This window comes from Euprymna scolopes, chromosome 3 (assembly GCF_053919585.1).
Source record: "Euprymna scolopes isolate OS-2025 chromosome 3, ASM5391958v1, whole genome shotgun sequence".
NCBI classification, from domain to species: domain Eukaryota; kingdom Metazoa; phylum Mollusca; class Cephalopoda; order Sepiida; family Sepiolidae; genus Euprymna; species Euprymna scolopes.
Window position 1 is genome coordinate 196,551,365 of NC_136484.1, and position 13,311 is coordinate 196,564,675.

The following is a 13,311-nucleotide window of genomic DNA, read 5'->3' on the forward strand; positions in this document are numbered from 1 at the left end:
TAATTCATAATAATCATAGTCATAATAATACATAATAGTCATAGTCATAATAATAATACATAATAGTCATAGTCATAATAATACATAATAATCATAGTCATAATAATACATAATAGTTATAGTCATAATAATTATAATACATAATAGTCAGTCATAATAATAATAATAATAATACATAATAGTCATAATAATAATACATAATAGTCATAATCATAATAATAATTCATAATAGTCATAATAATACATAATAGTCATAATAATACATAATAGTCATAGTCATAATAATAATACATAATAGTCATAGTCATAATAATAATACATAATAGTCATAGTCATAATAATAATACATAATAATCATAGTCATAATAATAATAATAGTCATAGTCATAATAATAATACATAATAGTCATAGTCATAATAATACATAATAGTCATAGTCATAATAATAATAATACATAATAGTCATAATAATAATACATAATAGTCATAGTCATAATAATAATAGTCATAGTCATAATAATAATACATAATAGTCATAGTAATAATACATAATTGTCATAATAATAATAGTCATAGTCATAATAATAATAATACATAATAGCCATAATAATAATACATAATAGTCATAGTAATAATAAAAATACATAATAGTCATAGTCATAATAATAATAATTCATAATAATCATAGTCATAATAATAATACATAATAGTCATAGTTATAATAATAATACATAATAGTCATAGTTATAATAATACATAATAGTCTTAATAATACATAATAGTCATAGTCATAATAATAATACATAATAGTCATAGTTATAATAATAATAATAATACATGATAGTCATAGTCATAATAATAATAATAATAAATAATAGTCATAATAATAATACATAATAATCATAGTCATAATAATACATAATAGTCATAGTCATAATAATAATACATAATAGTCATAGTCATAATAATAATAATACATAATAGTCATAATAATAATAATACATAATAGTCATAGTCATAATAATAATAATACATAATAGTCATAGTCATAATAATAATACATAATAGTCATAGTCATAATAATTCATAATAATCATAGTCATAATAATAATACATAATAGTCATAGTCATAATAATAATACATAATAGTCATAGTCATAATAATACATAATAATCATAGTCATAATAATACATAATAGTTATAGTCATAATAATAATAATACATAATAGTCAGTCATAATAATAATAATAATAATACATAATAGTCATAATAATAATACATAATAGTCATAGTCATAATAATAATTCATAATAGTCATAATAATACATAATAGTCATAATAATACATAATAGTCATAGTCATAATAATAATAATACATAATAGTCATAGTCATAATAATAATACATAATAGTCATAGTCATAATAATAATACATAATAGTCATAGTCATAATTATAATACATAATAGTCATAGTCATAATAATACATAATAGTCATAGTCATAATAATAATAATACATAATAGTCATAGTCATAATAATAATACATAATAGTCATAGTCATAAGAATAATACATAATAGTCAGTCATAATAATAATAATACATAATAGTCAGTCATAATAATAATAATACATAATAGTCATAGTCATAATAATAATAATACATAATAGTCATAGTCATAATAATAATACATAATAGTCATAGTCATTATAATAATAATACATAATAATCATAGTCATAATAAAAATACATAATAGTCAGTCATAATAATAATACATAATAATCATAGTCATAATAATAATAATAATACATAATAGTCATAATAATAATAATACATAATAGTCATAGTCATAATAATAATAATAATACATAATAGTCATAGTCATAATAATAATAACACATAATAGTCATAGTCATAATAATTATACATAATAGTCATAGTCATAATAATAATACATAATAGTCATAGTCATAATAATAATACATAATAGTCATAGTCATAATAATAATAATACATAATAGTCATAGTCATAATAATAATACATAATAGTCATAGTCATAATAATAATAATCATAGTCATAAAAATAATACATAATAGTCATAGTCATAATAATAATACAGATTAATCACAGTCATAATAATAATAATACATAATAGTCATAGTCATAATAATAATACATAATAGTCATAATAATAATACAGATTAATCATAGTCATAATAATAATACATAATAGTCATAGTCATAATAATAATAATAATACATAATAGTCATAATAATAATAATACATAATAATCATAGTCATAATAATAATAATCATAGTCATAATAATAATAATCATAGTCATAATAATAATAATCATAGTCATAAAAATAATACATAATAGTCATAGTCATAATAATAATACATAATAGTCATAGTCATAATAATACATAATAGTCATAGGTAAAATCTGGGTCTCAGTTGGGACTGGTGACATAGTGGAAGTTTTCAGACGGCCACTTCTAGCATTTCCTGGAGGTGTGACACAGAGTTGAATCTTACTGTCACACATATTGCTTTTTTGCAACCATTCTCTCCACCAAGCATCTGACAACAGTAAACAGGCACTCAATATAGACATTTGAATTAAATCTGAATCCCTATCAAAGATGTGGGGCAACACAACCTTGTCTTCACCGGAAACACACACAAAGATCATCACATTTTGTTTGAACTTGGTCTTTATAACACGTGGGGTGTAGTGCACACTGTAGGTTGATGACACATTGTGCAACTGGTCTTAACTAATCCCCAGCTCAACTGTATATATGATTATGTTGAAGAATTTCTTCAATTTTGTAAGGTTCTTTTTCTGGGCATTGGCAGTCAGTTGCTTGATCGTGTGACTCATGAGTGAGAGTATCAAAGATTCTCATTCAAATGAATAAGCACTGACTTACAACTATGATTTCTATGCAATGATCAGCTAGTTGGACATCGTATCTCAAAATAAATGACAAAATTTGGAGCAGTCACCCTTTTTCGTGTTTTCTTGATACTTCATATTAATGAGTTAATTGATGGAGAACCAAGGTTTCAAAGTGATTTTCATGGTTGTATGAGAATTTCTTCCTTGTTGACTTGTGTATGCGTGAGCTTATGCATGTGTGCATTCACTGGACAAGCAGTGATCATTCGCTTGTCTTTGCATCCAAATTCACTGTTTGTTTTTGACAGTAGCTGTATTGAAAATCACGTGATCAGTGTTTTTCCAAAAACCAAGAATATTTTATATTTTGTGAAGTTAAAATATCCAATTTCTTGACAACAAACTTATAATCAGAACATTTTTTTTCAACTGAACACAAAACGACAATCCTGTTTACTGAGATTGATAGACATCAAAATCTCTTCATGTTCGTCTTTCTCCAAATATATATAGACATCAATTGGAGCACACCACAAGACGACTAACAATTTATCAGCTTTTAATTTATGGACATAAAAACTGATGAACCAAAGTGAGTTGACATAATTTCTGTTGGATCTCAAGTGATCTGCTTTCAATGTGAAGTCTGACTTGTTAGAATATATAATGTACACTGTAAGTTAATCAAAGAAAAATCATTAGCAATGTAGGATTAGTTTTTGGCTAGATTAGCAACAAGTATAGTTGCATTAAAAATACAAAAATTTGATGTCAGTAAAATCTGAGTCAAATAATAAATCTGTGTGTTTCTGAAAAGACTTCAAACCTGACAACAGATGAGAAGCATGAGATGTAGAGGAGAGACTCATCTTACCAAAAAAGATCTCACACACTCCCTCTAAGATGGAGACATGAAGAGAATGACAGAAGAAATCAGACTTTGGATGGTTTCATTTGGCTTAGTACATCATTCGTCAAGATACGATTGTAGAGCAGATGAAGAGGATCACCAAATTATAATTGGTTGTACTGACCTTGAGTTTGTGCAGGTCGCTGATAGAATCTCTTAGATGATTGTCGGAAGGATTCACACTAAAATGGGTAACTTCACTGCAAACATCCAACATGGCAATAGGTGCAACTTGTTGAGGAGGAGATGAGGAGTGGCGTAGCAGAAGGTTCAAACCCGCAAAGACAACTCCTTCCAAAAGTAAATCATTTACAGAGAAAATCTGGAAGAAAAAAGACAATATGGAAGAGCAAGACAAATTGGTTTATGTTTAGCAATTTATAAAAATATTTGGATTTGAAAGTCATCAATGTGATTTTTCTATCAGAATTGTCGCAGAAAAATGCTGCATATGAAATACAATTATTAAATCAAATAAAATTTATTGGAAAAAAATGCAACAATCCATATAAAAAAAACAGATGTGTACATCTACGAAGTGCATTCAATAAATTTCCAGACTTCTTTTATACAAGCATTTAAAATTGTTGTAGACGCTTGAAAATTCAGTATGTATTGCTATACGTCTCATGAGATGACTGACCAATTTTTATGATTTCAAGTTCAAATGAACAGCTACAGCAAGAATTGGAATACACGCTACTAAAGCCTGATTGTCACAGCTGGTGAATTTCGAAAATGCAATCTGGATGTGAAGACACTTTAGAAGAACGATATGCTAATTTTAAACTTTGAATTCTGTTTTAAACATTTAAAAAATGCCAAAGAAACATATGGAATGTTTCTGACTGCTGTTAAACCATCTTGCATGAATTAAGCATCAGTTTTGGAGTGGCATAAGAGATTCAAGAAAGGCAGGGAGTCTGTGAGGGATAATGAGAACTGTGGAAGAAGTAAGTCAGAACACCAGTGTTGATTGGCTAAATAAATTTCATCGAGGAGAACTGTGGTGTGCCTATAGAGACAATAAGTGCGCAGTTTGATGGAAACTGTATGCATAATCGTTTGTGAAGAACTGAAGATGCGGAAAATTTGCACAAAATTTGTTCCAAGGATGGTCAGAGAAGATCACAGATTATTTGACCAAGATAGGCATCAAGACAGCTCCTTACCCTCTCTATAGTTCAGATCTTGTCCCTGTAACTTTTGGTCATTGCCTAAACTCAAGTGCATTGCAACAAAAGATTACTTTGAAGGGGACGAGAGTTTCATACGTGTTCTATCAATAAAAAGGCCCATATGAAAAAGTCTGCAAACTTATTTAAGGTACCTCGTATATCTTGTCTGAATCTTTTGTCCAAGATGAGTTTAATTCTAAACATGATAGACATCACTACCTTCTTCCGTAGGCTATTTCATGGAAGAGCAACATTGACAGAGAACGTTGTTCTTTTCCCTAATGAGATGCAAGTGCATATGATAGATTTTTTGCTGACACCCATGCAAACCATAACTTCGTGTGGGGTGAAAAACTCTTTTAAATGTAAATTTAAATTTCATTTTTACACGAAAATCATATCCTCTTGCAACTCCCCTCTCCCTGCTACTCAAGTAAGAGGTAATTATCAAGATATCAGTGGCCATTATGCCTTGACCTGTTTGTATATCTGCAAGCTTGTTTCACAGTATAGGGACATCAAATAAAAAGAAATGCCTTCTAACGATTAAGCCAAAATCATTTCATATACAGCTTATCTAAGTTTCCATTAAGCTCTCTCTCTCTCTACAGTTAATGAAATTAGATTTAACTTTGTAGCAAAAAAAAAAAAAAATTTAATAGAAATTTTGACTTTTTTATTGACAACCTCCATCCCTTAAATTGGTTGATATGGTTTTGGAAAATGACAGAAATTCTGAGATCATAGATGCATTTTTAACAAGAGCCAACAAAAGAAGGAATAAAAAAAATGAATATACAACAAATAAATGTTACCAAAGGCCAGATAAGTTACTCTTCTACCTACCTGGATAAGTTGTTTTTGTGTTTTAACATATTTTAAAGTAATTTTTGCTTCAAAATAAACAATGTATACACTCTTTAGTTAGAATTTTAACAAAATAGTGATCATAAGAACTGCATGAGAACTTTTAATACTCACTCAAAAATCAATAATTAAACAAAATATTAGTAGAAACACATCTAATGACAAGGCCTAACCCTAGGCTCATTGCAAGCCAGAGTAGATGGTGGGTTCGTCAGTCAGGTCAGGTAGATAGACACAAATATTTGAAAGAGATATGATCAGTAGTGTAGAGTAGAAATAGGATCATTTAAAAAATGCCAGAAGCAACTGCTAGTTAAGGAAATGCATTCAATTAAATAAAGTTAGACATTACTTTGTTGACATTTAACATATCAAAGTTCCTTTTTGTTTGCCATGATGATAAATTGAATTGAAAACTTTTAGTTCTCTTTTGTTGTTTAATTAAAATTTAGTTTCCAATTAATAAATTTTGGGTTCATTGTCCTTATTTTTTTTGTAACAACATTTCATTAGTCTCTTCATCAATTATGAAATTCAAAAAAAAAGCAAACAAGTTTATTCATTCATGCTAGGAAGTCATCGTCATTTTAAAAAAATAAACGTTGAAAAACAAACAAACAAAAAACAAAAAAAAAGATGATTTTGCATACTATTTTTTTTTAAAGACAATGAATACTAGAATAAACAAGCTGCACGTATGTGTTCCCCCTCTGGTGCTGCATGCGACATGACACCATAAAAAAATAGTGAAGAAATGATGAATGTGAGAAGTATGAAGGGCCAATGTTACCTTCACATTTTCACCAAGTTTCAGAAAAATCTAATAGATGAAGCAAAAGTTATCGTGTAAAAAGTGTCATTTTTGGCAATTTTGGGGCATTTGTGATCCCTTTTGAGTTCCTGGGAATGCCGAATCCCAGTGAAAAATGGACAAACGGTGCAGTTTCATGCCTTAAGACATATATATTTGAATTCAGCACCATAGAAAACCACTATTTAGGCATACATATCAAGTTTTTGAGTAATATGAAAAAAATAGCTCAAAAAGGCATGTTTTTTTTTTTAGCTCTAAAAGTCTCAAAGGGATGGGAACCAGAACTTTGCTAGGGTCACCCATACTGAATTTATATTAAGAACAATGGCTTCCACATTTTAGCCAAGTTTCATGAAAATCTAATGGATGGATCAAATGCTATGGGGCAAAAAGTGTCATTTTTGGCCATTTTGGGGCATTTTTGACTATTTTTGAGCCTCTAAGAGAATGCTGAATCTCAGTGTAAATGGAAAACGGTGCAGTTTCAGGTATATTTGAGTTGACCATTGTGAAAAACCACTATATAGTCAGACATATCAAGTTTTTGTTGAGAAATATGAAAAAAGAGCCACAAAGTCCCAAGGGACGTGAACCAGAATTTTGCTAAGGTCATCCATACTGGATTTATATTAAGAACAATGGGCTCCATATTTTGGCCAAGTTTCAGAAAAATCTAACTTTTGGCCATTTTGTAGGATTTTTTACCTCTTTTGAGTCCCTGGGGACGCAACAGAAATTTTGGTACTTGTACAGTTTAATCAAGATATTAAAAAATGAAAATATCAAAGAAAGGATCCTAAAAACAAAATTCATTTAATTTGATCAAGTATTTTTTTTTTTTTTTACAGTGGAAAAACACATTTTTATGAGAGCGCGTTGGAGTCAGGCATTATGGAAATTTTTAACACGCCACGGGGAGATAACTCCATATAAAGCGCCGACACTCATCCCCATCTTTATCACTAGCTTTTCTTCCTAAAAATTAAACCTTTTGCTCAGTATCATAACAAATTGTTTTTTTGCTGTAAAAAAAAACCCAAAAAAAACTACTTGATCAAATTAAATTAATTTTTTTTTAGGATCCTTTCTTTGATATTTTCATTTTTTAATGTCTTGATTAAACTGTACAAGTACCAAAAATATTTTGCAAAAATTTCTGTTGCGTCTCCAGGGGCACGAAAGAGGTAAAAAATCCTACAAAATGGCCAGAAAGGAAGGCAGGGAGTCTGTGAGGGATGATGAGAACTGTGGAAGAAGTAAGGAAGTCAGAACACCAGTGTTGATTGGCTAAATAAATTTCTCAGAACCTATAGAATTTCATGGACTTTGATTCTCAAGGAATATGACTCAAACAAGTCATGACGAACCCAACATTAAATGGACCAACATGCTGATTATATACACATGCTGTGGTAATTATAATATTAATTTTAATTTCTTGACTTAAAGTGTCAACTGGAACATTTACTATGGGATAGGTTGACTAACATTATGTAGAATTAGAAGCGGGCCATCTTTCTGTTGAAGATAGAGGATATTAATCGATAAATACTACTGAAGTAGAAACTTTTTTGCATTAAAAACCCTAAATATGAAATGAAAATTTCAAAGAAAATGAAATATTAATTTATGGAATAGTGGATAAGCATGCTAATAAAACTAAGAACACAAAAAAATTATCAAAGTGGAACCAAGATATTTGGCTAATTTGTTCAGTTGGTGTAAATGAGTTTTATTGGACATTTTACACAGTGAAGTCTGGAACATATTTCAAGGAAAGCAGCAAATCTAAGGTAGGGTTAAGGCTATATGTAGCGGGTTGAATATATGGAGACGTGAAGAGATTAGAAGGCAAGTAGTGGAGGTGGGACAAATGCATGAGGAAGGTGTGGGTAAAGGGTGTAAGTGAGTGAGGGGTAAGGAAGATAAAAAAGTACTACGGAAAATTAAAACGAGGTAGAATTATATGTCTATATCCCTATAAAGTTGAGAGTTTTTTTTCACTCAGAAACTGATATTAAAAGTCTAGTTTTTCTATTAAAAAATTATTAAAATGAACTCCGCAATGAATATGCGAGCGTCTATGTGAAGGTTAACTAATTTGCATATTCTTTTATAGAACAAGCATTAATTAATTATTGGCTTTATTATTAGATGATTGGTTTCATTTCTCTATTATGTTGAATTCTATTTATACATAGTTTCTACATTCTACATAATTGTATAGAATTTAAGAGAAAATGTTCTAGCATACAGAAATATTTGCATATATATATATATATATATATATAAAAGTGACCATGTCAGTGTGTGCGTGAGAAGTCTACTAAACTCCTCTCTGAATATTTAGTCTACAGAGTAGAAATTTGTTATATAGGGTATTTAGATCTGTAGTACATTTTGGAATTGGTTTTTAGCAGGCAAAAATTGCTGCTAAGGGGTCACAATTGAAAACAAAACAGTTGAATAAAACTCCTGCTGTTACATTTACACATGCTCAAAATTAAACATTCATAGCTCAAAGTCAATTAACTTTTCCTTTTGTACCCATTTGTTGGTAGCTCAGACAGTAACGACACTGGAGATATAAATAATGACTAAGGATGGAGCACTAAACATTCTGGTTCCGATTGTAGCGGATGGTACTCAAATCATATTTTTTTATAACTTTAGAAAGCATAACTGTACATTGGATGATAATCAATAAAGAATTGGCTCTAGAATAACAAATAAGAAATTTGCATGAATTAAAATAAAATATTTAAGCATATTTTACAACTGGGTAATGCCGGGTGGTATGAGAGAGACTTTTTAGACCATGTTTTTTTTCTTACCTGTAAACCACCCCAAAAACGCAAAGCAAAAATATTCCCTTCTGTATCAACAGCATAAAGCAATTCCAGTTTTCTTTGGCTGCAAAATGAAAACAAAAATTATTTCATTTTTGTAAATAAAAAATTAAAAAAAAAAAAACTAATGTTTCATAAATGTTGAGAAAATAGTTTAATGTAATATTTCAAATATGAATCATTCACAAATCAAATTAATTAAAATACAACTTGGGACAATTGTAGTAAAGATTGTGTTTAGATAAAGAGCCAAGATGGAGGAAATATATAACTGAAGAATTTAACAAAACAAAAGCAAAAAAAAGTTTTTTGTGTTTTTGAGGAGAAAATGTCAATCAGAAAAAAATCTCAAGTTGATTAAATTGAAATATTGCTGACTTACTTAGCATTGACCGTTTTGGTAATTCTTAGCACAATTCCAGTCACATCGACTTCCAGTTGATTTTCTTCATCAGACTTAGTCTGCAGTTCAACAGCCGACGAAATCTAAAAGAAAGTGAACAAAAAAAAAATATGCTCAAGGAAAAGAAAATCCAACAGGAATTTGAAGTAAGTTTGGTTAGAAAACCAAAACATCTTTTAAGAAAGTCATAGTAACAGGCAAATCACACACAAAATGTTTTAAGATAACACAATATTTAATCTTTTTTTTGCAAGAAACAATTGACAAATTTTGAACATATCAAAAATTAATAATTTATTTTAGCAAAAAAATTGAAAGTTTAAATGGTATTTGCTACAAAAACAACAGTTGTTAAAAAAGAAAACAATTTAAAAAAAAATCAATTCTGTTGTTGAAGGACTTCTTCAAAATTTAGAAATGAAGTCATAAAAAAATCTGTTTTAGTCATTAGGAAAAAATTTTTTATTTTCCCATTATGAAAATTCATACTGAATCTCGACCCAATTTTTGTCAGGAAATTTAATTGGGTAACAAATAACCATTTTAAATGTAAGAATTTCTGTAAAGGTTGTTGGAGTGAGAAAGAGAGAACGAGAATGGGAAGTAGAAAGAGAAAGAAATAGACTAAATCCTGACCTTTCGTGGTTGAAAGAGATCCACAGGAATGCTGGGATGGATTTTAAGAGATTCAAAATGAGTTGATCGAGTAACAGTAAGATGGACGTCGAGGCCAGAGAGAAAAAAAGATCTGAAATGAAAGATTGAAAAATCAAAATTTGCCACTTTTGCAAGTAAAAAACAATCTTAAATGAGTAAAAAAACTGTAAATTAGTAAAATAAATAAAAAAAAAAAATTAAAAAAAAAAATAAATAAAAAAATAAATAAATAAATAAACTAAACTGTTTTATTTACAAGAGGGAACCATAAAATTGTCATCCTAAAAAACAAAAACAAAAAAAACATTAGCTTTATTTTAGAACTTTTATTGAAAAAAATCAATTCAAGTAACTTGATTATATAGTAGAGCTGATATCTATTCAATGAAGCTGCCTTCATCCTCAATCACTGCCTTGATATGGGTCTGAAACTGGGAGCATGTCATTTCCACAAGCGTTGGTGGTGTTGTATAGCTGGGAATTTCATATTAAAGAGATAGGATGGGGGCATTCATATTGATGAGGGGAAGATACATTTATACGGTTGACATGATAAGAGAGAGAGATACATTTCTTGTAAGTTACATAAAGTTCATAATAACAACGAGGGAGACAAAGTTCATATTAAGGATGTTTCATACATTACCTTTTGCTGTTGAATGACGACACGAAGTCGACAGTTTTACAAAAACATGATAACTTCTTTATTATCAGATCGACCAGTCGAATGATGATGACGTCAAGAAATTCAAAGTCTTTCTACATGATTAAACGTTCTCCCTTCGCTACTAAAGGGACCCTCCTCTGATCATGTCAGCTCTGTCCGACTGACTCTGCTGACTGTTCGAACCTGTCTTCCCGACTGCCAACTCTCTGACCCTGATTCTGACTAAACTAGCTCCTATATTGAGAATTCCTTTTTCTATGACATCAGACGTGTAGTTTCAAATGTGATTGACACGTGGCTTAAACATACGTGGCTCAGCACATGTTCCCAAACACACTTCTGCAGACAAAAAATTCTCACTAACCTATTTTTCATTATATTTAAATTGTATTGTTCATTATTTTTTTAGCTGACCATTTTAATTCAATTTCCATAAAAGAATGAACAATTAAATTCTTTTTACAAACAAACAATATCTAAACTATTTTATATGAAATTTTACAATGCTAAATTCCAACATTTCATTTTCTGAATCTATATCTGAACCTTGCTTACAAGGTTCGAATCTCGGTCTATCTTAATCTCATTTTCCACTTATCTAATGTTTTTCTTATTTACAAGAAAAGGGGGACCCTTTTTCTTGTAACAGTGGGAGCTCGACAAATACTTGGCAAATGACAGCAATCAGGCCTGTTTTGGTGTTCTGGGAGGTCATGTTGGTGATGTTCTCGACGTATGACCAAACGAAATAGTCCAGTGGGTTCATGTTGGGGGAGGAGAGGGACCAGTGAGAGAAGGGTATAAAGTCATAGTATTCCTACTGAAGCCAAGTCTGGGTTTCTTTGAACTTATGGGCTAGTACGGAGTCCTGTTGCCATACCCAAGATCTGCCAGCGGCCACCTGATTGCACTAGAGGATCACAAGACTCTTCAACACATCCAGGTACACTTTGGTGTTGACTTTCACGCCGATTTCAAAGATGTGAGGTAGCATTATGTGGCTCCCACTTGAAACCATACCAAAGACCATAACTGTGGCCGGAACTTTTCATCGCCAAGGGCACATCCCTGTTATTTATGACAATCCAGCGATGCATTTTGAGAGTGTTTGTAATAGTTCTGATGTCATAACTTGGATCAGTAGAGAGCATGAGGTGTTCCATTGATTACTGTACACAAAATAACCGTTATCCCCAAGTGGCTCCTGGGCCTTGATAAGTGGTGACCTTCATGTAAAAAAAAAAAAAATAAATAAATAAACCAGCGCTGTTTCAATCTCTCTCATTGAATATTATGTCACTTTTAGACATGATAGAAGGCTCCTATCGTGCGATTTGTACACAACTGGCCAACTAGTAGATGGTCTGCAACAAAAAGAGAAAACTGGTCTTCATCAAATGGAAATGGAATCATGTCTTTTCCAGGGCGACAATTTTATAGTTCCACCCTGTACTTTGAAAAATTTTTTAACAAAAAACCTTTGAAATCTCATCAACACAAGAAGCGAATCTACTTAGAACTAATCTAACTTTGTCCACTTCTGTAAACTATAAGAAATTGTAGCATCCAAATTTTGATTTATCGTATTTAGAAAGAGGCCAATAGATTCTGCTATAAAACCGTCATTATCTCTCTTAAAATCATCATCGAATTTATGTATTTAAAATTCTGCAAGTATCCCTGAGGTCGTGAGGTAGACAACATCTCATGTCTGCTCTCCATACAGTTGAAGCTAAAGGGTTGATATCAGTCATGCTGCATACAATCAAATCACTTTTTATGCACTGAAGCCAGGTTTTTGGTCTACCACATACTCTAGTACCTGGAGAATCCAGGTGTGTTATATAAGTTGTTGTAGGAGGTACAATACTGTACAGGGTCAAACAACTTGAGACAGAGGGTAAAGCATAAAAAATCCTGCTAATACCACGCTTCTGATGAAGCACGGTTGAAGAGATTTTTTCCTCTATTTTTTTGTCGCACATGTACCTGATCATGGCCGTCATTATGCTAAAACCATTGAAAATCTGAATTGTTTAGGGCTCATGTCTCACTG

General features: G+C 30.3%; 1 protein-coding gene across 1 annotated transcript in view; it reads right to left on the reverse strand.

Moving 5' to 3' along the window:
• LOC145263208 (uncharacterized) overlaps positions 1-13,311 on the reverse strand; it is a 291,719-nt gene that overhangs the window by 28,663 nt on the left and 249,745 nt on the right. Inside the window, exons 23-26 of the mRNA XM_080120287.1 lie at positions 10,568-10,679; positions 9,911-10,014; positions 9,514-9,592; positions 3,945-4,142 (exon numbers count right to left, since the gene is read on the reverse strand). Coding sequence (XP_079976413.1) covers positions 3,945-4,142; positions 9,514-9,592; positions 9,911-10,014; positions 10,568-10,679 — 493 coding nt within the window. The remainder of the gene's footprint in view (positions 1-3,944; positions 4,143-9,513; positions 9,593-9,910; positions 10,015-10,567; positions 10,680-13,311) is intronic.